A 25,235-nucleotide genomic window follows, 5' to 3' on the forward strand; every position below is an offset into this window, starting at 1 on the left:
GAATCAATGGAAAATCAAAAATATCATGGGGATATATTCAGTATTCTATTAAAGCAAGAGTGGGCAACTGTGGCTCTCTAATGTTTTTGGACTGTAAGTGTCCCAATTCTTCATCTGTTACTATGCTATCTACAAACTAATGGAAATTATAGGTCAAAAGATTCTGGAGGATCACTGTTGCCCACTCCTGCTCTTGGGAATCAACACTGTTTTCTAAGAAGTATCAAACCAATGCAATTGTAAAATGGCCTGTAAAATTGTAAAAGGTAAAATGGCCTGTAGATATACAGTGAGGATGGACAAATAACTGGCAAGCAAATTTGTTTCTACATACCTTGTGAGAGTTCAAACTGTGCAAAAGCTATGTGGACAAAAGCAAATTTCTTGCAATTCAGTCTAGCAAGATGGAACTGATCACGAGCCTCTTCTGGTTCTTCAATACTGAAAAGAAATAATGATACATACAGGAAAAAAATGTGTCAATAAAAAAGGAGCACAGCAGAATTGACGACCGTGAATGCTATAATGAGGGGGTAAAGTTCTGGAAAAGTACATTCCACTACAACTGCCATTCTGACTGCTACCACCTCACAAGAACATTGTATTAAATATTACAAAGGCACATCTAATAATAATAATAACAACAACAATAATAATATTTATTTGTATCCCGCCTCTCCCTGTATTGGGTCGAGGCGGGTAACAACAAACAAAAGAACAATAAAAATGCTACACAGCAAGTCACAAGTAAAAACATAGCAAAACCACCCTAAAACTCCCTCCCACCCTAAAATGTTAAAACAACAATTCCCAATAAAATGCTCCCAATAAAATCAATCACGATCACAGTCCGATGGGAATGGCTATGCAATGGGAGAAAACATTCCGGGGAGGTCAGTTAGGGAAGGCCTGCTGGAAAAGATCCGTTTTTATTGCCTTCTTAAAGGCCTCTAAAGATGTTATGTGACGGATCTCCTCCGGCATGTCAGTTCAGATTTTTGGAATGCTAGAAAGCTACCTTACAGATATGGTGCAGAGATATACGAATACAATAATAAGTAGCTATAAAACAATTTTAAAATTATTAACTATAATTTCAGTGTAACCCAATTTTCCCCATGTACTGTTACTGTTGCTATGTGGGATCAAGTCTGCTTTGATCTGTGGCATCTCTGTAAATGAAACACCGTTATTAATGCTGTTCAGGCCTTAGAAACTCAGGCCTATGGCTTCCTTCAATGAGTCTATCCACCAACTTCTCCACATGTATAGACAACTACCATGCCAAAGAATGAAAACAGACAAGAGTGTCCTCTATTAAGAGACAGTAACGATGTTATGCTGGAGAGCCATGGCAAACTATGGAGGAGGCTGCTATTGAAAGGAAACAGCTACAATCAGGCAAGGAACAGCAGCTATTAACTAAATACAGTGAACCCTTGGTTTAGTTCGAAGAACCCCCGTGTATAACAAAATCCGTGTATGCTCAAGTCCCATTAAATATAATGACATAGCAAAATGGTGTCTCTTATAAAAAAAAAAATGGAAAATCAAGGTTTGATATTTGAAATTTGTACTTTTTTTTGAACATTTTCAAACTGTGTATGCTTGAACCCGTGTATAAAAAAATCCGTGTATAAGATGGGCTGACTGTATGACACTTGTAAAAGAAAGTGGGAAATAATTATCTTGGAAAGTTTTAATAAAATTCTAGTACTTACGCTTTCAATTCTGCAAATCTAACTAGAATATGAGCGTAACTTTCATTCTGACTGTATTTTTCTGCAGATAATGATGCAACTGCTTGGCTATAACGGCCAATTAATCTATTTAATAAGCTGGTGTCAGTCTGAGGACTGCCCTTTTTCTCTAATTTAAGCAAAAAATTCATCCAATCTTCAGGATTATTTGTGGTCATCATGATCTGATTAACAGTTCCAGAATTATCTGATAAAAAAGAACAAAAACCATTTTTACTATACAGAACAAGATGCAAAAATTTCAGCCTAAGATTGAAGTAGAAGCTTCTTTAGACTAGAAAATTAGTCTACAATCCACACTTTTTATTCTGACCCAAATTTGCCAAAACTACTTCTGTTTTGAAAGTGGAAGTCTTTTCTTGTTCATCCTCCAAAATCGATATCTTCAAATATCTCCCTAGCCCAGGAAATGAAGTTGGAACAACATACAGTCAGGTTATCATTTTAAAGCTAAATATTTCTTTATTCTTGAACACTGATGATACTGTGGCTACCAAGTGGCAAAATTTGTTAATTTGGGGGACAATGAATGAACAGAAGACACCAGTGTTTGACAGACATAAAAAAAATCTCCTACTTTTTCTGCTATATCCAGGTAACAAGAGCTGTTATAAGACTGAAATTCTGTTAATATTGCTTGAATAGAACTAGCGGCTATTAGAGTATTTTGTTCCTGAAAAATCTTGGGCACCAAATGATATGCAATACGGCTGTCCTACAATGGCAGAAATCAAACAGAACTTTGGTGGGCACCACTTGCTAAGTACATATGGTTTACCCTGTCTTTACATGTCATGGCATGACTATCCAAATGGTTGGAATTTAATGCAGCTTCTCAGCAGTGGTTCCAAAATAAGGTCTGAAGGAAAATTAGCAAAAGAAAAACTCTTTAATCCTACAAGTAACACATTTGACTACAAAGAAAGTTATCACTCTACTTCAAGATGTAAAGTGGATAACATGATATAAAAATGAGTCTCAATAGACATAGTGTCTATTGTCAATAGCATACTCAGTAGACTCAAAGTTACTCAAAGGTAAGTCCAAATGAATTTAATGGGGCTTATTCCAAAGTTCATACACATAGTAATACAGCCTAAATCATTCTTTCCGAGTGAAAAGAATTCAAGAAGTACCCAGCTGAAACCATGAGTGAAAAATCTGAAAAAAGTATTATGGATAAACTGTACCAATAGCACAGATTCCTGTATTAAACATAATCCACTAATGACATTCAACTAAAGAGTCTTGAAGAATTCGTGTACATTGCTTATTTGTAGACAAGATGTTTCTAAGTAATTCAGTTGTTTCATATCTGGGATTTTGTGGAGATAATCTTTTATTAAGATTGTTTGCTTCTTTATTAAAGATACCTATTATTGCATCAATGAATCTTAGTTGTTGGTTCTTCAGGCTTTCTATCTTAATTTTAATGAAATGGATTATATTAGTTGAGGCAAATCAATCTTTCTACTCTTATTGAGGTTTTTGTAAAAAAAAATATTTATTAGAGATTAAGCCTGTGTTACATGGTATAGGATGGTATTAAGGCAAGTGTTTTTTGGAGGGAGGTGAGAGCATGGAATGTGGGGGGGGGGGGGGCTAATGACTGACTGAATGTTTGAAGTGATGCATATGACAGAAAGAGAGAGAGTCAGTCAGAGATATGATTTAGTTAAGAGAACTGCCTGAACAATGGAGTGAGAAAGTTTCTGTTTGCGGTCAGTTAGAACAATTAATTGGGTTCAGCTAGATAGGGAAATAGTTAAGGGACAAAACAGACCAGCAGTAAGAGCCAGGTGGGGGGGGGGGCATCTGAGTGCAGCGTTTAGACGCTGCACACTCTGATGCCGCCCCCCACGCTGCTGGGAAGCCACACAGCTGACTGCACATGTGGCGGCTTCACGGCATTTCAGCAACAGAGCATTTACATGCACTGCCTAAACACTGAAAAGGGGGGGGGGGTGGCAAGGATGTCCTTTTTCCACCCTAAAAAGGAGCAGCATTTTGCCACTTCTTTTTGGGGTGGAAAAACACTGGATTGGGGCCACAGCATGTGGCTGCCACAGCCCCTATCCAGCACACAAAGGGGCAGTGTACCGCCTCCCCTTTAGGGCTCTGTTTTGGCCCTCAGTCAGACATATGAGAATCAGTTAGGATTCAGATGAACCAAATAAGTAATAATAACTACCACCAAATCTTAGAATTAGGGATGTAACCATAAGCATCTGTATACCAAGCAATCTTTAATTGTAAACTGGACTTTTGTTTAATAAGCTGTTCTTGCATTGCACACGTTACTTTGAGAAATGGTACAATAGTACTACTACAGTAGTGGCGTTCAGGTACATGGTGTCTGTGAGGTTAACAATGGTTCACGGGTGGTGGTGTCCAGTGGAATTATTACCGGAATGAAGTCTCACACGGGAACCAAAGACATCTAGAAGGTCCCCACATTTAATGACACACCTGTAGGAAACAAAGAGGAGTACACAGCCAGCTCAGCCAAAATGGCTTGCAGAGCTAGTGTTGAAAATCAGGCCATACAATTTGATAAAAGGCAATAGTTCTCCATTTATGACTGTTAAATGAAAGGATAAGGGTACAGTACAAGAATTCCTAAGAAAGGAAAGGCAAAATATACAAAATAATCTGAAGTAGGGTGGTACGTAATTTGGTATAGATATTTAAGAAAATTAAGAAGAGCAAATGTACCCTCTTCCATTGAAATTAGCCAATTCAAAGGAAATTTGGTTGTGTGTTATTTTATATGATTTGTACTGCAAGAATGTTATATGCTAATTTTGGAAAAGTAAAATAGTTCCAAAGGTAGAAGATTGGGTATTGAAATTACAAGAAGTATTAGAATTAGATAAACTGTCAAGAAAATTGAAGCATGAAAAATCAGATAAATATTTGGAGGAATGGAAACAGGTGTTCGAGTTTATAGAAAACAACTGGGGTCCTTTGACAATCAGCCTTTCGAAAGACTGGTGATTGAGTAAATAATATGCAGTTCATTGTAAACATGTGGAAATTGTTAAATAGCAGATGAAACAAAGGTATTACGGCAGATATTGTAAGTAAAGAAAGATATTTACTTCTTTATTTTTTTAGGTAATAGGACTTAAACAGTCGCTAAGCAAAACTCACTTGGAGGAATGGAAAAATCCCCTGTTCAGCAGTATCTCTCTTTATTTCAATTTATTATTTTTTTCTTTGGAAAACAAGAACTAGAATAAGAAATATGAACTATATGACAAAATAGTAACCCAATAGTGTCATGATAACCAGGTTAAACTGTAATAGCAGGAAGCTACAACCTTTTATGCACCATCAGATATAAAATTATTTGAAAGAGACTTACTTTAGGAACCATTGGTATTGTGACAGCGAAGGACAATTTAAATGATGCATTTTTCTGTACATATAAGGTGTACAAAGGTTTTGTGTTTGTGAGTCTTTTTTGTGATATTTGTATATTTTTATGTATTTGTAATAAACTTTCAATAAATAAATAAATAAATAATGAAATTAGCCCATTCAAGATGCTTCACTATAAAAAAGCACAATGATGGGACAATTATTTAAAGGTAAACATGAATTATTGTGGGAAACAATTCTTACTATTTAGTTAATCATTTGAAAAATACTACATACCTGTTGTATCCGCTGATACCTTATTAAGCTCATCTGTAATGTTGTCTTCATTTTTATATTTGCTTTTTAGGTCTCTAACTCTACTCATAATAGAAGCGACAAACAGGCCTTTTTCACTTAAATTTTCTTCCTGCATTTCTAGAAAAAGAAAAGTCAAATTTAAGTAAAAAATAGTCATCTAAAAATCATGAGCTTTCAAAAAAGATTTTAAAAAACAGATTCTTTCAATATCATTCTTGCCAAGAGTTATGGCCAGAGTTATCCTTATATAGTGGGCCCACCGTCCCGGTGAGTTAACCATCCACTGATTGGATCTCCCACGGATCTCCCCACTCCATATTAGCATGTCCATGGGTAGTTAACACAGGTGTACACATGCTGCTGCCCATATGGCCTTGAGCTTCCATTTTTTCAGATCTGTGGGGAAGGCCCTGAAACCGAACCCCCATGGAGGGAAAGGGCCCACTGTATTATGTAGTTAAACAAAACCAAACAACAAAACCAAATTTTGCTTGTTTAATGTGTTTATTACACCTAATCATACATACTGGAAAATAATTGAAATCAAAAGGATCTGTCCATCCATACATTACTTAATTTATCTCTCACCTTTCTCCCTGGCTAGGACTCAAGGGTGCTTACAAAAAGATAGGGAATAAGTGGCCCCTTGGTCTCATTAAACATAATGGTGTAGTAAAATGGTGTTTCTTATATAAAATGGCAAAATTAGGGTTTGTTGCTTTTTGGAATTTATAGATATATTTAAAATATTTTCAAACAGTGGATGGTTGTATCCATGGGTAAAAAAATACATGGACACGGAGGACCAACTGTAAATTAAAACACATACAGTTAAAAACATTCAAAATAGACAAACAAAACAGTATTAAATAAAAGAATTAAAACCAATTAAAATCTTACTTTAAAATAGATTAAAAACAGTACAGCATCATAAAAGCCTCTTTTTGTTAAAATCAGTTTCCAAAGGCTTGCTGGGGGGGGGGGGGAGGTCTTAAAGAAAGGAAAGCAAAAAAGAATCCATCCTAACTTACTTGGGGAGAGAGTTCCCCAAGGGAGCTGGGTATGTTTAGCCTGGAGAAAAGAAGTTTAAGAGGTGATATGATAGCCCTGCTTAAATATTTGAAGGGATGTCATATTGAGGAGGGAGCAAGCTTGTTTTCTGCTGCTCCAGAGACTAGGACCCGGAGCAAAGGATGCAAGCTGCAGGAAAAGAGATTCCACCTCAACATTAGGAGGAACTTCCTGACAGTAAGGGCTGTTTGACAGTGGAACAAACTCCCTCGGAGTGTAGTGGAGTCTCCCTCCTTGGAGGTCTTCAAACGGAGGCTGGATGGCCATCTGTCGGGGATGCTTTAATTGTGATCTCCTGCATGGCAGGGGGTTGGACTGAATGGCCCTTGTGGTCTCTTCCAACTCTATGATTCTATGAAAATATGAGTGGAGCCAGAGAACGCATTCTCCTGCAATCCCACCAACCATGCCTGTGAATGTTGTGGCATAGAGAGAAAGGCCTCCCTTGCTGATCCTAAAGTTTGGGCAAGTTCATATGGGAAGACAGCCTTTAAACAGTCTTGGCCTGAGCCCTACAGGGTTTATAGGTCAAAACTAGCACTCCGAATTGAGCCAAGAAACAGACTGGCAGCAGTAGAGCCATAGCAACAAGGGAGTCGTGTGCTCCCTGTAACTAACCCCAGTTAGCAATTTGGTTGCAGCTCTTTGGACCAGTTGAAGTTTTTGAATGCTCTTCAAAGCCAGCTCCACAGAGTGCATTACACTGATCCAACTGCGATGCAACTAAGGCATGTGTCACTGCAACCAAGTCAGATGGCCAAGGTATAGACATAGCTGGCGCACTAATTTTAACTATGCAAATACACTACCAGCCACCACAGAAACCTAAGCATGCAGTGTCAGAGACGATTCCAGTATACCCATTCTGTGGACCTGCATCTTCAGGATGAATGTAACCACATCCAACATAGGCTGGCTCTCTGTTTCCCAATCTTCATGCGCCTGGGTTTTGTTGATGATTTATTTAAAATATTAAGTTTGACATTAAATTAGGAAAATATTATTTTATAGGCCAGATATAGAACAGATATCTGAGTTTTCTTTTTAAATTAAATACAATACTTTGTATGTTTCCACAAAGCCAGTTCAGTAACTTTTTCTGAGGATGTGACACAATCGTTTATACATGCATATGCCAGTCAGCTGGCAGAACAGAAAGTTAACAATCTATTTATGACATATTGAAATGAGAACAGAGGTTGCAACACCTATAATCTGTTGAAACAGTATAAAGCCACCCTAAAGAGTTGCCACATTTGTCCACCCTCAAATCATGTTAATCTGGACCTCTGGGGATAAATTAAAGAGTATACAAAGCAGTCTGTCTTTAGGGGGAAAATGTGCATTTTCTTTTTAAAAAAATAATGGGTTCAAACTATATTTTGCTAGAAAATACTCAGTAAAATACTCTTTTTCTTATGAGCCTCAGTATCAATAACAAAATATAATTATTTCATCATGTAGGACTCTGGAAAACCAGGATTCAAATTCCCACTCTGCATGGAAAACCAATGGGTGACTTTGGGCGAGTCATACTCTGTTTTCTTAAGAGAAAGGCAATGTAAAACCTCCTCTGGATAAATTGTACAAGGAAACTGTTTGACAGTGTTGTCATAGACCAAAGCGGAATTGGAAGCAAATAATAAATTACACACTTTTCTTTAAATTGGACATTAAAAAAGTAGAAATAGTGTGTGAACTCACTTCTTCAACTATTCAGTTACCATGGAGCATTTTGTTAGTTTTGCGGCATCTCAAGATTTAAAGGAATTGCATTACTACAATAGCACAGTAGGGATACTAATATATTATTAAACCTTTTCTCACCCAGTTACAATCCTGTGAGAGAACAGCACTATGCCTGATGGGTCTGTACTCACAGTATAATAATAATAATAATAATAATAATAATAATAATAATAGGTTTAATAATAATAGTATCTGCAGATCTGAAGCAGGAAACCTTTTCCACACACCCAGACTGCTTGATTTAAAATCCTTAAAATTTGACCCAGAAAGCCCAGCTAGAGACCTTCAGCACCAATACAGTAGAGCGGGGTGGCGGGGGTGGATCAGCAGGAATATGCTCCCTTTTTGCAAACTACATTAAAAGATATGTATAACTGAAGGGAGCTGTATTTACATTTTGGTTAATAAACACAGTTTTCCTCATACCAGGGATTGCTCCTTGATTTTCTTCAAAAATGTCCTCAACCCAATAATTCTGTGATCTAATTTAATGTTCTGCATTAGTTTTCAGGAACCACTCATTCCTTCACTACATCAAACCTTCACAATAGCAGGGAATACTGAAACTGCAAACACTTCCATTAGTTAAGAACCGGATGGCAGAAGGCCGACAAGAGCACACACTTGTGATGAAAATTCAGTGCAAGGGTCCCAGTTTTTCACACACAAGTCCAGCGGTTGTTTTTTAAAACTTTAACACCTTAGCAACATGAGCTCCAAATAAACCTTCCTCCATGTTTTGTTCTTTGAACACAACCCTATCCCAAATATTTATCACATTACTTGATACAAGGGGCATACCTCTTATAGTAACTTCCTTAACTCAGCATTCTTATTTTGTCTGTTTGAAGCTGGGAAGTGACAGCAGCTCAAGGCAACAGGTCTTGACTATCCACCATAAAAAGGAGAGTGGTATCTTTATACCCAAGTGCAATGAGGGCAAACAACCTCATTGATTGACACTTCTGAAATTTCCCTACTTAGTACCAGCTGGCATATCAAGCATTAATGAGCAAATTTCTTTTCAGAAAGTAGCCGTGGAATCACCACTTCTTTCAGCAGACATCCAGCAGGCTGTTTTATACCCAGCCCTCTGGATGTCATTCAACTTTAACTCACAGCACTTCTCCACTGGTTATACTAGAATGAGGTGATGTGAGTTGCAGTCCAACTCTTCTTTGCACACTCTGTCTTACAATGTAATTCTGCTTCAGATGTTTTTGGTACAAGGCCTGCTGGAAGACACATTGCTAGACATGAACTTGAAACTTCCAGGTGGGAGTTCATTTTTTTCAGAATTACTGTATACTGGTTGGAAAAATCCAATATACCCATGTCCTTGACATATTGCTCTGGTGAATGTCTCTTCCCTATATTTTTTGGATTTAATCTACTGAAAAGTATTTCCCCTCATATCATCCATTCATATTGTCCTAGAAAGGGTAAGTTAATAACTTACTCCAGGTCCTTTTTGTCTTTCATTATCCTTACTCCTTCCCCTGCTCTTCTGAGATAGTTTCCATATTTCTTGTATATGCTGTTTTGCCTCTCTCTAAATAAGCTATTTCTGATTTAAATTCTCAAAACCTAATCTTGTTTTCCTTTCTGGTAAGCTTACAAAGATGTTCAACAACCATTTAACTCATCATTCCAGGCAGAACAATTCATTTCAGAGCCAGCTCTAACAAATAGTGGCCTATCTATGGCAGGAATAGAGCCAGAAGATGCAGTAAGTACCAAAATGATTTCACTCACCCATTGTTCTTCCAGGGAAATTCATACTGCATTATATTAGGTTCAAACTTACATTAAATACATGTATCCAAGCAGTGTATGCTAAAAACATCAACAATTTCAAACTTGCTCACCTGTCCTTATAGCTTTGAAGCCTGCAGACAAATAGCAAACTGTGTCTTTCTACTTCAGCTACAAAAAGCTCCTGCAGCATTGTTTTTGAGCTCTGAAATACTATTTTTTAAAAATTTCCTCTCTATAAATAGTATAGTTATATATTTATATGTTGTTTATTTCTCTTTAGATTATACAAAACTTCAAAAGAATTAAGTTTGCATTTAGGTTTTTTCCTTCAGGAAAGTCTAGGTTATCACGAAGATAATTTCCAGAGTGTAAGATTTTACATGGAAAGTGTGAATTGGTTTTGACTCCCAGATTAACAGCAAAGTAAACTAAGTTTTTCTTATGCTCTATAAGCAAGTAACTTAGTTTCTGCAGCAAATCCTGTGAAATTGTGAATAGATGGTAATGCATTCCACATGGGGTGTGGCTGTTTATAGGTGCTCATCAGCTTTACAGTTTTATACAAAAGGGAGCATCTCACACAGAAGCTAGAACTATTGCTTCATTCCCACAATCTCAACATACCCAGGTTTGAAGGTAACATATTAAAGGCCTAGGAAAATTGGTCTCTTGCCTTACACTTATTGCAGAACTGGAGGAAATTGTTAAGAGTAATATCCGTTACAACAAAAATACAAAGATTATAACTTCATTAAGAACTGAAATCAGTATTTTGTTAGAACTGATGGAAAGATTAGGCATCTGGATACAATAACAGCACAGTACATTTCTGTTGCACTGTAACAAGTGTTTGCAAATCACTGTTCAACAAAGTAGGCTGTTGCTTTCTCTTTTTGTTGGTTTTGACTTAAGAATTCAACTTACTTCTTCCCACCTTTTTTTTTTTTTTAAGTTTAGAGAACAAGAAATTAAACCCAAGGAATTCAGGATAATGTCTGAAGATACTTGGCGCAGTAAACTGGTTGAACTTAACAGATCTGTCTGCTGAAATGGTGCGGTCTAGGAAATCTATGTAAACCATCTTGAGTTCTTGGATGTAATGAATGGGGGATATAAAATAACTAATAAACTAAGGCTGTATCTGCACTACACAAATAATGCAGTTTGACACTGCTTTAACTACTATGGTTTAATGCTATGGAATTCTGGGAATTGTAATTTTGTGGGATATTTAGCCTTCTTTGTCAGAGCTCTGGTGACATAAGCTACACATCCCAGGATTCCACAGCACTGAAGCCATGGCAGTTAAAGTAGTGGCAAACTGGATTATTTCTGCAGTGCAGATGAAACCTTAGAATTCTGTTTCCTGTTGGATCTTTCTACATAACTACAACATGTCAATACAAAGTTATTTGTAAGAGTCACAATTCAGTAGCAGTTATGGAGTGTAGCAGTTACTCTATGGGTTGATAGTTCTCCAGCTGACAACTACATTGACATTGCGGAACAGAAATGTCTAGACTGATTGGCTCCTGAGACAAATTTTTCTACCACCAGGCAAGACATAGACAAACTCACTGAATTTACAAATGGTGACTCTTCCTAGAATTGTTCTCTCATTCTATTATTATATTATGACGCTTCCTAGAATTATTCTCTCATTCTGTTACTATACCAAAAAGGCTAGCAAACCATTTCTAAAAGCCTGCCAGAATAGAAGGATTTCACTCCGAAGCCTGCAGTAGCCACCAAGAAGGCTCAGCAAACATCTGGGAAAGTGGTGGGACAAAAAGGAAGAGCCTCCCCTCTAGGACCAATGAGCCTGGGAAAGCTCATACTGGAAAATACAGGCTTACACACAATTTGGACCCAAGCTATAAGATAATAGATTTGAAGATAATCTGCCTATTTATACTGATGTTTTACTGCAAAAGATTTTAGATCCTGTTTTAGTCTTTCTTCAAATGTCATTGTTTGATTAGATTCCTAATCTGCTGATCCTTCATTCACAACTAACATTATACACAAGTATAAGGATCTCTACATGTGCTTCCATGTAATGGATTATGGTTCATGTTGAATGAGAACAAATGGCTAATATGGAAAGTATTATGAATATGAGGTCAAATAAATATCTTTAAAAGGCTTTCATGGCTGGCATCCATAGTTTTTGTGGGTTTTTCAGGCTGTGTGGTATTATCCTACTAGAGATGCCCCTTCCCCACCACCACTCCCTCTGTGTCGTGTCTTTCTAGATTGTAAGCCTGAGGGCAGGGAACCGTCCAATTAAAAAGACTGTATGTACAGCGCTGTGTAAATTTACAGTGCTTTATAAATAAAGGTTAATAATAATAATAAATAATAATGTTCTAGAAGAGTTTCTGACGCTTCACCAGCATCTGTGGCTGGCATCTTCAGAGAATGCTTCTTTAAAATGCTTCTGTTGATGTTTTATTACCAAAAGACTGAAAGCTTAAATCAGTACAAGTTAGGGATTAATCTAACATGCTCCTAAAACCAAACTTTTACATATGTAGCTGAGATGGTGACACCTTTCTGATAGTTCTGTGTATACAAACTTTGGCGGGTTACAGAACCCCCCGTTTGGGGCGTGCCTGTAACCAGCCCTTTCCTCGCCAGATCAGGGTCTCAGCTGCCACAACGGCAGCCTCTGAGGCCCCGATCCACCGCTTTCCAGGCTGTGGGGAAGTGGCAAAAGGCCACTTCCCTGCGGCCTGGAAAGGGGAGGAGGAGAAAGGGGCCGCTTGGCCCCTTTCTGCTCTGTGTCGCTGGCGCAGCCATGTAAAGGCTGCACCCAGCGATGCAAAGGTGGAAGGAGCTCCGAAATGGAGCTCCTTCCGGGGCCACAGAAAGGGTGCCCCAGGCGCCCTCACACGGCTCCACTACGTCACTTCCACGCCACCCCATTTGGAGGCGGTGCAGTCGCTTTATTTTGGCCTGTCTGTATAGGGCCTAAGTTTAGCTTGGTGGGTCACAAATTGAGCAGTCTGCATTAGATACTGAAGGTACTGCCCAGATCTACTGGGAGATCAAAGGTAATTTTTACCTCTGTCTTGAATTCTGGGATTTAGCCAAAAATTATTTTGCTCTAGGCAGTTATGAACGAATTTAATATGCTGGCTAAGAAAGTAGTGTGCACAATTGTTTCAGTTCTGGCTTGGCAAAGGTCATAAAGCCTACCACAATCCTATAAAAAGTATCTCCACTGCACCTTGAAATGGCACAATTGGAGGTAAGCTCCCACATTGGCTTTCAAACATTTATGAACACCACTCATACAGCAAAAAATTCATCACAGTCTAAGGGAACAAACAATCTTAAATAATCCTTTCAAATTAATCCCAAAGGAGCAAGATTGCAGATAGCTGGCCACTTAGATATACCTTTACCAATCAAATGTTTCCCATACTCTCACATAAGGAGAATTAAGAAACATACGTACTACTATACCGTAGACTCAGTTCCCCAAATCTCACTCGTGGGGGTGAGAGCAAGACTCAGTCATTTGCAATTACAATACAGTATCTGAAAGTTATACAACCTCTCCCAAAGCCAAGCAAGGATTTAGCTCAGTTTATTCCACTGATTGTACTGGATAATTTTTTAAAAAACAATACACTCCCTTGCCTTCAAGCGATATAAGCATCTTGAACAAATACAGACTTGCAAAAGTTTGGAACCAAGCAAGTGCTTTTTAAAAACTAAACTGGCACATATCCCAGTAACACTCTCTTTTCTTTATTCCAAGATGCTTAGCATGCTGTTACAAAAATCATAAGTAATCCTGCAGCACAGACATCCTACAGCATAAATTTGCATGGAGTAAACCCTAATTTGACAAGTACATCAAGTAGGAAATCAGAAGGCTTCCCTCAGAAACTGAAGTCTTGTTCAAATGCAGTGAATGTGAAAGAACATAAACTTGCACAAAGGAAATGCAAGCAGAATATTTATGATGCAAAAAAGAATTTTGAACAGCTTATCACTAACTGCATAAAAAAACAATGTAAAACATCTTTAAAAATAAGAAGACCAGGAAGCCAGCCAGAAAGACAGTTAGCTGCTTGGATATCAATGCAATTAAAGGCATTTTGAAGAAGGATAAGGAGACTGCAGAGAAGATGGTTTAATTTATCTTTGCTACTGAACAAAGTTATCTAGTTATCAGCCTCTTCAATATACGTCTCCCACATTTCTCTTTACTTTCCCTACTTCCCAAATGACCTTCTAACATGCCAAAGCAAAGTTACATAATTAGAAATTTTTTTGACCTAGATCCCCAGGGGAAGTAGCTTACTGTGATCTGAATATTGTCTTTTTAAAATTGTTGGTGGAGATGCTTTATCACATGTCTTCCATGGCTACAAGGACACGATGGTGGCAGCTCCTTCTACCCCCTCAGCTCCATCTACTAGTTGAAATCCACCACTGAGAATCCAGATGCTAGGAAACTGGAAATAGTTCCTCACTGAGCCCTTTACTTGGGGCAATTTTAACCAGATTTGTTGTTTCTCTGTCTGGTTAACACCGTGTTTTGCCAAACAAAGTGAAGTCAGGCCGATCAAAATACCACTGCTACCCCTCCAGATGTTATTGGATTGCAACTCCCAATGTTCTTCATTATTGGCTATAGTGGCTAGGACTGACAGGAACTGCAATCCAACATCATCTGGAGGACCATATGATTCTCACCCCATACTTGATAAAGACTCCTCAGCAACTGTAGCACTCAGAGGATATTAAGAGAAGCCCCCTTATGGACTGAAAACAATTTAGAAGACAGGAAACAAGCAGTAAGAATAGTGTATACACTCACATATAAGTCTAGAAATTTTAGTCCAAACATCAGCCGAAAATACCTGGGTCGACTTATCCATGGGTCAATGTACTGTACTGTAACTCTGATAAAAAATGAACCACCCCTTTCTCTGAGTAGAATGGCAAAAGGCAAGAGCTTAGCCTATCCTGGGAGCACCTAAAATAAACACCAACCTGTTCTACTCTCTTTGCCGTGGTCCTGTTTCAGACTTTTTGGAAGGCCAGGGTGGGAAAATGGCAGTTGTGGCAGCTCTTTGGTGCTTCCCTCCAAAGGAGCAGTGAGAGGAATGCAGCTCTGAAGGATATAAATAAGGCATTTGTGTATGTTTGTCTCCGTCAAATCTCATGCTTCTGCTACAAATCATTCATTTGCAGGACACCAGCTCTGAGGAAACCACTCATCTGACAGTATTGTGTCCTTTAGGGAACTACAGATCTACAGAGGCATTACGTTCTAATATGAATCATAGAACCATAGAATCGTAGAGTTGGAAGAGACCACAAGGGCCATCCTGTCCAACCCCCCGCCATGCAGGAACTCACAATCAAAGCATCCCCAACAGATGGCCATCCAGCCTCTGTCTGAAAACCTCTAAGGAAGGAGACTCCACTACACTCCGAGGAAGTTTGTTCCACTGTTGAACAGTCCTTACTGTCAGGAAGTTCCTCCTAATGTCGAGGTGGAATCTCTTTTCCTGCAGCTTGCATCCATTGCAACGGGTCCTAGTCTCTGGAGCAGCAGAAAACAAGCTTGCTCCCTCCTCAATATGACATCCCTTCAAATATTTAAACAGGGCTATCATATCACCTCTTAACCTTCTCTTCTCCAGGCTAAACATCCCCAGCTCCCTAAGTCGTTCCTCATAGGGCATGGTTTCCAGACCTTTCACCATTTTAGTCGCTCTCCTTTGGACACGCTCCAGTTTCTCAATGTCCTTTTTTAATTGTGGTGCCCAGAACTGGACACAGTATTCCAGGTGGGGCCTGACCAAAGCAGAATAAAGTGGCACTATTACTTCCCTGGATCTAGACACTATACTTCTATTGATGCAGCCTAAAATCGCATTGGCCTTGTTAGCTGCCACATCACACTGTTGACTCATGTTCAACTTGTGGTCTACTTGGACTCCCAGATCCCTTTCACACGTAGTTTCATTCAGCCAGGTGCCCCCCCTCCTATATCTGTGCTTTTCATTTTTCCGCTCTAAGTGCAGTACCTTACATTTCTCTGTGTTTAATTTCATTTTGTTAGCTTTGGCGCAGTTTTCTAGTCTGTTCAGGTCATTTTGAATCTTGATCCTGTCCTCTGGAGTATTAGCTACTCCTCCTAATTTGGTGTCATCTGCAAATTTGATAAGTATTCCCCCAATTTTGTCCTCCAAGTCATTGATAAAGATGTTGAATAGAACTGGCCTGAGGACAGAGCCTTGTGGGACCCCACTGGTCACTTCTCTCCAGGATGAAAAGGAGCCATTGTTGAGCACCCTTTGCATTCAGTCGGTCAGCCAGTTACAAATCCATGTTACAGTTGCCTTGTCTAGCCCATATTTTACAAGCTTGTTTAATATGGAGTACAGTATTAGAAATATTGTTGGCTGCTTCATCTTATGGCAAATCTATAACAGCTAACAGGGTTTTCTTGGCTCTGTGTGGCTGAGAGTGGTTTTTGTTTTGTTTTGTTTTTTGCCTAAAGTCATCCAATGGGCTTTCATGGCTGAGCAGGGATTCAGACCCTGGTATCCAGAGTCAACATCCAAACCACTACATTATGCTGCCTCTCTACTTTTAGGGATCACTTTCTTGATAATAACTTGATCATATCACTGTATCTCTTTGTCCAAAGTTTGAATTTTTCCTCAGCATTCCTGGTCAAGATTCCAAAGGAGCAGAAATCTTTAACTTCTCTCTCTTTACTTCCATAAATGCCATTAAGATAGTGGAATCACCATTGCTAAAAGAGTAAATCACCTCCACTACTGATCCTGATCAGGACTGAATGTGCAGCCACCAACACATCTCTCATGGTTTTCAGATTCCACGAAGCTACCCATCCCAGTTTAAAATGCACTCAGGGATGTACCTGGATAGAATCATATATTTCACTTGTGCACTAGATATCAAATAATCCACAAAGGTAGCTTTCTTCTCTACTTGGCCCACGCTCTCTGTTGACAGACATGTCTGATCGACCCTAGTTTCTGATTTTGGGGGAAAGAAAAACTAGGACAAGCAGATTTTTAACCTCCAAACCAACTCCTTGGGATTCCAATGGGTATCACAATATGAGACCCAAATGTGAACATTCCACTTCTGTCTCTGTGTTGGATGGTGGTGGAAGGAGAGGGATGACTTCCTAACCACCATCATCCAAGATCCTGGCTCCCATGCCAGTATAAGAACAGGTGTTCTTCAGTCATCCACACCCTCATTCTCTGAAACTAATGGTCTGTCTAAGTCTGTCACTTGCTTCCTCTTCAGGTGACCAGCCTAATTCCTATCTTCTACCCACATATGGTGATCGTGTATATGATTACACTGTTATCAGCTGAGCATAATATTGCTTGTGCTATTCATTTGCAAAGAAAAAACCTTCCCCTCCCTGTTGCAGTGAAACTATGAATGTCATATCCTTTTTAGAGTAGAAGAATTGGCATCAGAAGCTATTTGGGGCTTTGAATATCAGCATGTCTCTGGTCTAAAACACACAGCAGAAATAACCCAGTTTGAGACCACTATAACTGCCCTGGCTCAATGCTAGGGAATTCTGGGAACTGTAATTTTGTGAGACATTTAACCTTCTCTGTCAGAGAGCTCTGGTGCTACAACAAACTACAATTCGACGGATTCCCTAGCACTAAGCCAGGGCAGTTAAAGTGGTCTCATCAGTCACTGAAACCTACCGGTACTTGGTTCTTTTGGGCAAATCACACTCTTTCCACCTAAGTGGAAGGCAGTGGCAAATTGTCTCTGAATAAATCTTGTCAAGCAAGTTCTATGATAGACCAGAGTAAATCAGTCAATTAAGGTTTGGGGAAACAAATAGAAATCCAATGTCATCAGCATGTTGGTGCACTGTGCTACCCCACAGCATTCTCAACCAATATAAATCAATCTCATTTTGGAATGCTGCTGAAGAATTCCTCTCTTTCAAACCAAGGCAATGCATTGATCTAAAAAGGATAACTTCTTGAAAAACAATACAAGAGGTTCTGTCTCTCCCACGTGAGATTGGGAAGGAAGCTTCCACTCCTACATTTATAGCTCCTACTTCATATTATTTAGCAGGGAGGGAGCACAGGAAAGCACTCTGGATAACCACATACAAATGGAACAAATGGAGATAATGTGACAAAACTGACTAATTACACTCCAGTCCCTGTTCTGCACTCTGAGAAAAGCCTGAGAGAAGCTCTTCCATCCTCTGACACTCAGATAAGAAGTGGGAGTTTTTAATGCTTTTCCCAGGGCTCCATCATAGTATACCATCTGTTCAAACAGTAAACAACTTAGTTATACTCATGGAGTGGACTTAATCAAATAGATGGTTTTGTGCACCAGAGATAAGACATGTTCTGGCATGTGCTAGACAAATCTGAAGAGGAACACATGTATAGGAGTCACAGAAGTCTTTGAAACAAAATGGGAGAGTTCGAGTGTACAGTTTTAATGGGAAACAAAAGTACAGTACACATAACAAATCTAGTGGAATTGACAGAACCAGTTGTGTGTTGTCTTTTCAATACACAAAGAACTAATTGTAATTGCCAATCCAACTAGAGTACTGTATATACTCATGTATAAGTCTAGAAAATTTAGTCAGAAATTGATCCCAAAAACCTAGGTTGACTTATCCATGGGTCAATGTAAATACTATACTTTAACTCTTATTAAAAAGGGAACCATCCCCTTGTGAACGGCAAGAGTGCAGTCTGTCCTGGAAGCACTGACCTCCCTCTATTCTCTCTTCCATTTAGCCTTTAGTGTCAGCCAAAACAGTTATGTCTGCCAAAATTTTGTAGGTTCTTTTGCATTGTTTTCCTCTGCTTCATCCTTTAGATCCTAGTTGAACATTTTACCCTCGACTTGTCCAAGTCCTTGACTTATCTATAATTTTGCCCCCCAAACGTACTCTCAACTTATACATGAGGTCAACTTATTCCATGTTGGACATACCAGTTGAGTTTCCATTATCCAAATTCCGAAATACTCCAAAACCAAAACTTTGTTCATGGGTGGCTGAGATAGTGATACCTTTGCTTTCTGATGGTTCATTGTAAACAAGCTTTGTTTCCTGCACAAAATTATTTTCAAAAACTGTATAAAATTATCTTCAGGCTCTGTGTATAAGGTGTGTATGAAACATAAATGAATATTGCGTTAAGACATCTCCCAGGATATCTCACTATGTATGTAGATGCAAATACAAGTATTCCAAAATCCAAAAAAATCCAAAACCGAAAACACATCTGGTCCCAAATGTTTCAGATAAGGGACACTCCATCTGTAATTGGAAAGGGAACTGACAATAAAACTCTCTCTATGCAAATCCAGATCATGTATATTTCTGGTGTCTGCACCTAGAGAAAGGATATTGTAGAGCTGGGGAAAGTACAGAAAAGGGCAACCAAAGCGATCATAGGACAAGAGCAACTACTTTATGAGGAAAGATATATTTAGGGCTGTATAGTTTAGAAAAACTGCAAGAGGCACAGTTGTTGTTGTTGTGTGCCCTCAAATCATTTCCAGCTTATGCCAAACCTAAAGTGAAACATGGGACTTTCTTGGCAAGTTCCTTCAAGAGGGGGTTTGCCATTCACATCTGAGGCTGACTTGCCCAAGGTCACCCAGTGAGTTTACATGGCCATGAGCCACTCTTGAATCCTGAAACCACTGTGCCATGCTGGCTCACAAGGGGCACGGTAGAGGTGTATTAAATGGCATATGATATTGAAACGGCAGTAAGCTTTTTACCCTCTCATATAGTATTAGAGGCTAGCTAAATGCTGGGAGAATTGGCACACCTAAAAGTGTCTTTGTCACACACAGTCCATAATAAAGTGCAGGATTCACTGCCACAAGAGTAGTATTCCCAGGATATTAAGGAAATACTGTAATCTGAAAGTCAGCTACCATGAAAATCGAATCTGTGACTCAAATCTACAATGACCTCATTCCCTCTTATTCTGTAGGGAGTCAGCCACTCTTGGGAAGTAAGTAGCCCAAAAGGGACCACCCATGAACAAAGGGGACTCTATTTTGTATGGCGGGGGACAACCCAATCACCAAGCAAACAGATACAAGGCAGCTTGCTAGTTCGCATACAAGAGGTTTCAGAGGCAGCTGAGGAGGAGCAGGAGGGGCTGGGGCTGGGAGGCAATGGGGGGAAAGACCAGCAAGGAGGAAAGTGAGCCACTCTGGCTTTCCAGATGCTTCAAGACTTCAAATCCTACAAACCACCTCACTGGCTACTGTAGTTTTGTGGGATGTTTAGCCTTCCCTGTCAGAGAGCTCTGGTGACACAACAAACACAACAAACTACAGTTCCCAGGACTACATAGGATGGAGTGGGTCAAACTGGATTATTTCTGCAGTGTGGATGCGGCCTAAATAACGCGCAAAACTACAGATCCCAGGATTCCGCAGCATTGAGCCACAGCTGATAAAGAGGTGTCAAACTGGGTTATTTCTCCAGTGCGGATGCAGCTCTGCAACTACACTGTGGGATTAATCCAGTTAATTAATTAACCAAGGCCGTGGAATCCTGGGATCTTTAGTTTGCTCTCTCTGGCAGGGAAGGCAAAATATCCCACAAAACATACAATTCCCAGAATTCCATAGGAGTCAGATATTTGCCCTCCTGTGCCAGAGGGGGCTGGTGCCACAGTAGACCACAAGGCCCAGGGCTCATAGCATGGCAGTTAGAGTGGTGTGCAACTGGATTACGTGTGTGTGTGTGTGTGTGTGTGTGTACACACTCATCCTTCCATATTTGCGGCTTTGACATTTGCGGATTTAATTATTGACGGATTTGATCAATATGTCCTCTCTAGGAACATCTAGGTCCTCCTCCAGTGCAACTCTATGGTCAACTTTAACTAAAGGTTGCACTGAAAGGCCTAGAGATCCCTAGAGAGAAGACTCCTCTAGGCCTTTGTAGCTCCTCCAGGGCAGTCCTATGGTGAATGTCTAGCAAGCATTGACCACAGAGTCGCATTGGAGGACCTGGAGATGCCTAGAGAGGCGTCCTCTCTGGTAAAATCATCATGTCTTTGTCATTTGCAGCCAGCGAACATGGAGGGGCGAGTGCCTTTCTGCTGCAGCCTCGCAGGAGCCGCAGAAGGGAAAGCAAAACGCAAAGCCCAGCAGCCTCTGAGACTCTGACAAAACGGGGCCGAAGAGAGGCGGAGGACACGAGGGGAGGCTTGAAAGAGCTTTATACTGAAGGAGCCACTGACCTCCGGCCGACGCTGAGTCCGTCTCTCCTGGAAGCCTCTGCCGGAGGGGGAAAAGGAAGGCAGCAATGGAACGGCTCTTTCTCTGTTTGAATTTCGTCGCAGGAAAACAATGGCGACGCTGATTGGATTGGGGAGACGTCAAAAACAGGCGCCGCGCTCCTGATTGGGTGAGCCGCTTGAGAGAGGGAGGAGCGAGCGACTTTGATTGGCAGCCGAATGGGCCTCTCCCCTCGCGCCTCCTTCCGTCATCAAGGCGCGGGAAAAAGTCTTCTAGGGGGGAAGGGGCAAGAGAGCGAGCTGTGTGTACTTTGAAGAGGCGCACCAACGGCCAAGGCGCGAGCGTCGTGACGCAAAAGAGAGCCTCGGCCAATCACGTCTCTCCGTTCAGTTCATCCTTTGGGGGTGGAAAGGGAGGGGCTCGCGAGCCCTGACGGTTAGGCGCGTGACGTAACAAAACAAGAAGCGGAGGAAAGAGGCCTGGGTTTAAAAGGGCGGGAAACAGGTCCTTTTTCCCTCACACCTTTTGCGGCTGAGGAAGGCCTGTTTTCTATCCCGTTTTTTTTAACTCTGGCCTCACTGCTCCCCTTCGTGTTTTTTATGTTTTAAAAAAATAACGAGTTTTACTTGAAATTAGCTTGTAACTTACAAAACAAAACAGGACAAGAAACAATATAGCACGCATAAAGAAATACAAACGAAACCATTTCCACAATGACCTAAATAAATAAATAAGATTGACAAAGGTGCAAAACACACTGCAGAAGTAACCCAGTTTGAGACTGCTTTAACTACTAGGTGCTACAGAATCCTGGGAATTGTAGATTATTGTGGCACCAGAGCGCTCTGACAGGAGGCTAAACAAAACTACAGTTCCCAGAATTCCCTAGCATTCAGCCAGGGCAGTTAAAGCAGTCTCAAACTGGATTATTTCTGCAGTGTGTTTTAGACCAAAGGCTGCGTCTGCACCGCACAAATAATCCAGTCTGACGCCGCTTTAATTCAGGGGATTATAGTGGTACCTGAGCTCTCTGACAAGAGAAGGCTAAATGTCTCACAAAACTACAATTCCCAGAATTCCTTGAGACTGAGCCAGGGCAGATAAAATGGTCTCAGACTGAATTATTTCCGCAGTGTGGATGCAGCCATAGAGTGCATTTGAAAGCAACTGATTACCTTCCTTGAGAGATGTACAGTACTGGTATATCTTACATTCTCAAGCAATGTAATCCAAACTCATTTGAAGCCGCTTTAACCGCCCTAGCTCAGTGCTAGGGAATCCTGGGAATTGTAGTTTGTTGTGGCACCAGAGCTGTCTGACAGAGAAGGCTAAATGCCTCACAAAACTACAGTTCCCAGAATTCCATAACAATTGAGCCATGGCAGTTGTGCCAAACTGGATTATTTCTGCGGAAGTTTCCCCCTTCCCCATCCTCCCCTTGACTTCCCACATAATTACTATTATTATTTTATTATTGATGGTATTTGTACCCCACCCTTCATCCCTAAAGGTTCTCAGAGTGGTTTACAATTATTATTATTTTAATAAACATTTTAATAATGTTAACTGCTTTTTTATTTAACATCTAAAATAACTCCTTTCTAACCCGTGTGTGTGTGCATGTATATATGTGTGGTTATTTTCACTGTTTTTTTTACTAGAACGATGCAAATAACCTCACTGACACATTCCGGGCTTGTTATTCACACAATGGAACCACACCTTTCTGGGAGCCACATCACTCTGCATCTCTGCGAGTTCTGTTGCTCACATGTGTGGTCACCCTTCCTTTGTCCCTACGCCTACTGGGACCCCTCAGCCACACAGAGAGGGGTCAGCATCCCTTTTTCTCTCCCCTGTTTTTCCTCTCTCTTTCCCCTTTTCTACCCAGCTGTGGCTGTTATACTGGGGAAGGGGTGGCACTTTCCCAATGACATTGGCAATCAATGATGTGAGTGCATTCAAAACCCGTTAAAGGCATGGAGAGCTTTAACCCACCCGAGTCTCTTCGGGTCTATTTGCATCATTGTTCACAAAGCTGACAATGCAAATCTTTTATAGAAACCTGGGGGGAAGCCCAGTGTCAATTATCCTGGGGTGGCAGTGCTCCCACCCACCCCCCACCCAGATTTAATCAAGTGCCTTAAGGGTGCATGTGAACAACAAATATTCGTCCCAAATTCATCCTGGATTATTTTTATTGTGTGAATAATCCCCACGTTTCTCCATTTTTAGAAACAAGGCAATTCTTGTATCCCCTCCCCAATCTGTGCAAGGCTGCAAGCCACTTTGTAGCTAGAATACAGTGAAACCTCTGAAAAGCCTCTGTACTGACACATGTGGAGAGAGATTTAGGTGCTGTAAAGGTGAAAAATGTTAATTTTATTTTAATTTTTTACTTTAGCTTTTACTTTATTTTTTTTACTTTATTAATTAGACAACCATTAGACTAACCATTATGCTTATATATATATATATATATATATATATATATATATATATATATTCAGACTAGTTTCATTTATCTGTGGCACAATAAATACTAGAGATAATAATAATATTTATTTGTTATTGTTTTACTATTTATTCATTATTATTTATTAATTTATTTCTTACCCACCTCTCCCCAACATAGATTAAAATACATAAAAACATTAAAATGCATAAACGTAGGACACATTAAAATCCCCCTACCTAAAATTAAAATATCCCAATTTAACATTCTTTGTTAAAAATTGACTGGGTAGGCCTGCCAAAAGAAATAAGTCTTTAATATTGTAAAGCTTCCACGTAATCATCAAGAACATCTCTGATTTTCAATCTCATTGAGCAATTATAACTAATGTTTTAATTACTTCCACTACTCCCCCACTTTCTCAATAAATTGAATTAATGTTCTAGATCAGGAATCAATCATAGACAGGTTTTTAATTTGAAATTAAACTGCAGGATTATATGTCCTAGAGTTCCTTAGTTCACACACTGACATTTTCATATTGAATAAACATAACAAACTCGAGCCACTGATTTCACTAACAGAGAGGAGCAGCTACTGTATTTATGCTGGTATATTTACAGCCTCTAGAAAATAAGTAAACAAACTATCCTTAATAATCCATTTATAAGCCATTTATAGATATATGTTACTGGTATTCCGTAATGATTGTTTTAAGAATTCCAGGTGTTTCTAGAAGAATGCAAATAATTGTGGTTTGTTATTAAAATATATCCATCTTGACATGTGTTTTTTTAGAATAAATGTATATTTCTTAAAGGTGTGTGGCATCTTTGCTGTCATGAAAATTCATTCTGTAGCTCATTACCCAATGAAAAAACGCCCTTTGTGGATCACTCTTCTGTTTCCTCCTGAATCAGATTGCCTAATTGTCAAGGTTCTTCACCCCACAAATCCATGCTGAAAATTTCCATAGTTCTCTTCATGCACATTTAAAAGATATTATAACCTTGTCAAAATATAACCAATTCAGTTAACCAAAAATCGAAGACCACGGCTGCAATCCATAGTTTTTTTTGTGGGGTTTTCAGGCTATGAGGCCATGTTCTGGAAGAGTTTATTCCTGATGTTTCGCCAGCAGTTGTGTCTGGCATCTTCAGAGAATGCTGGCATGGGAGTGAGTGGGATATGTATACAGTGTGACCCTTGGTTGAAAGCAAGTGATTTACATGTTAATCTCTATATTGGTTTGTTGTTGAATGACAAAGCCTTAGGGTGTCTATTTAATTCATCATCCATTGTCTGCTGGGAAACACCCTCGCCCTGGATGGTTTTCATTTGCATGGGCTGGGTCTTGTTGGTGTTTTTCAGGACTGATAGCCAAACTTTGGCACGGTACAGACTGGCAGGGAATTGCTGGCCCTTTGTACTGTGCAGTTGCACCGCAACACCCAAACTGTACAGTGCAG

General features: G+C 39.7%; 1 protein-coding gene across 7 annotated transcripts in view; it reads right to left on the minus strand.

Annotated features, from left to right (window-relative positions):
• TTK (TTK protein kinase) overlaps positions 1–25,235 on the minus strand; it is a 100,678-nt gene that overhangs the window by 46,601 nt on the left and 28,842 nt on the right. For 5 of the 7 annotated variants that reach the window (XM_089530861.1, XM_089530864.1, XM_089530860.1 and 2 more), the window contains 3 exons: positions 5,421–5,558; positions 1,722–1,947; positions 335–441 (listed from right to left, as the gene is read on the minus strand). In XM_089530861.1, coding sequence (XP_089386987.1) covers positions 335–441; positions 1,722–1,947; positions 5,421–5,556 — 469 coding nt within the window. In that variant the 5' untranslated portion in view covers positions 5,557–5,558. Of the gene's footprint in view, positions 1–334; positions 442–1,721; positions 1,948–5,420; positions 5,559–15,032; positions 15,154–21,313; positions 21,434–25,235 lie in introns of those variants that run through there. The other 2 variants (XM_089530866.1, XM_089530863.1) reach the window with 2 other exon arrangements.

The sequence above is a fragment of the Sceloporus occidentalis genome, unplaced genomic scaffold (genome assembly GCF_023333645.1).
Source record: "Sceloporus occidentalis isolate IW3139 unplaced genomic scaffold, rSceOcc1.0.p SCAF_6, whole genome shotgun sequence".
NCBI lineage: Eukaryota > Metazoa > Chordata > Lepidosauria > Squamata > Phrynosomatidae > Sceloporus > Sceloporus occidentalis.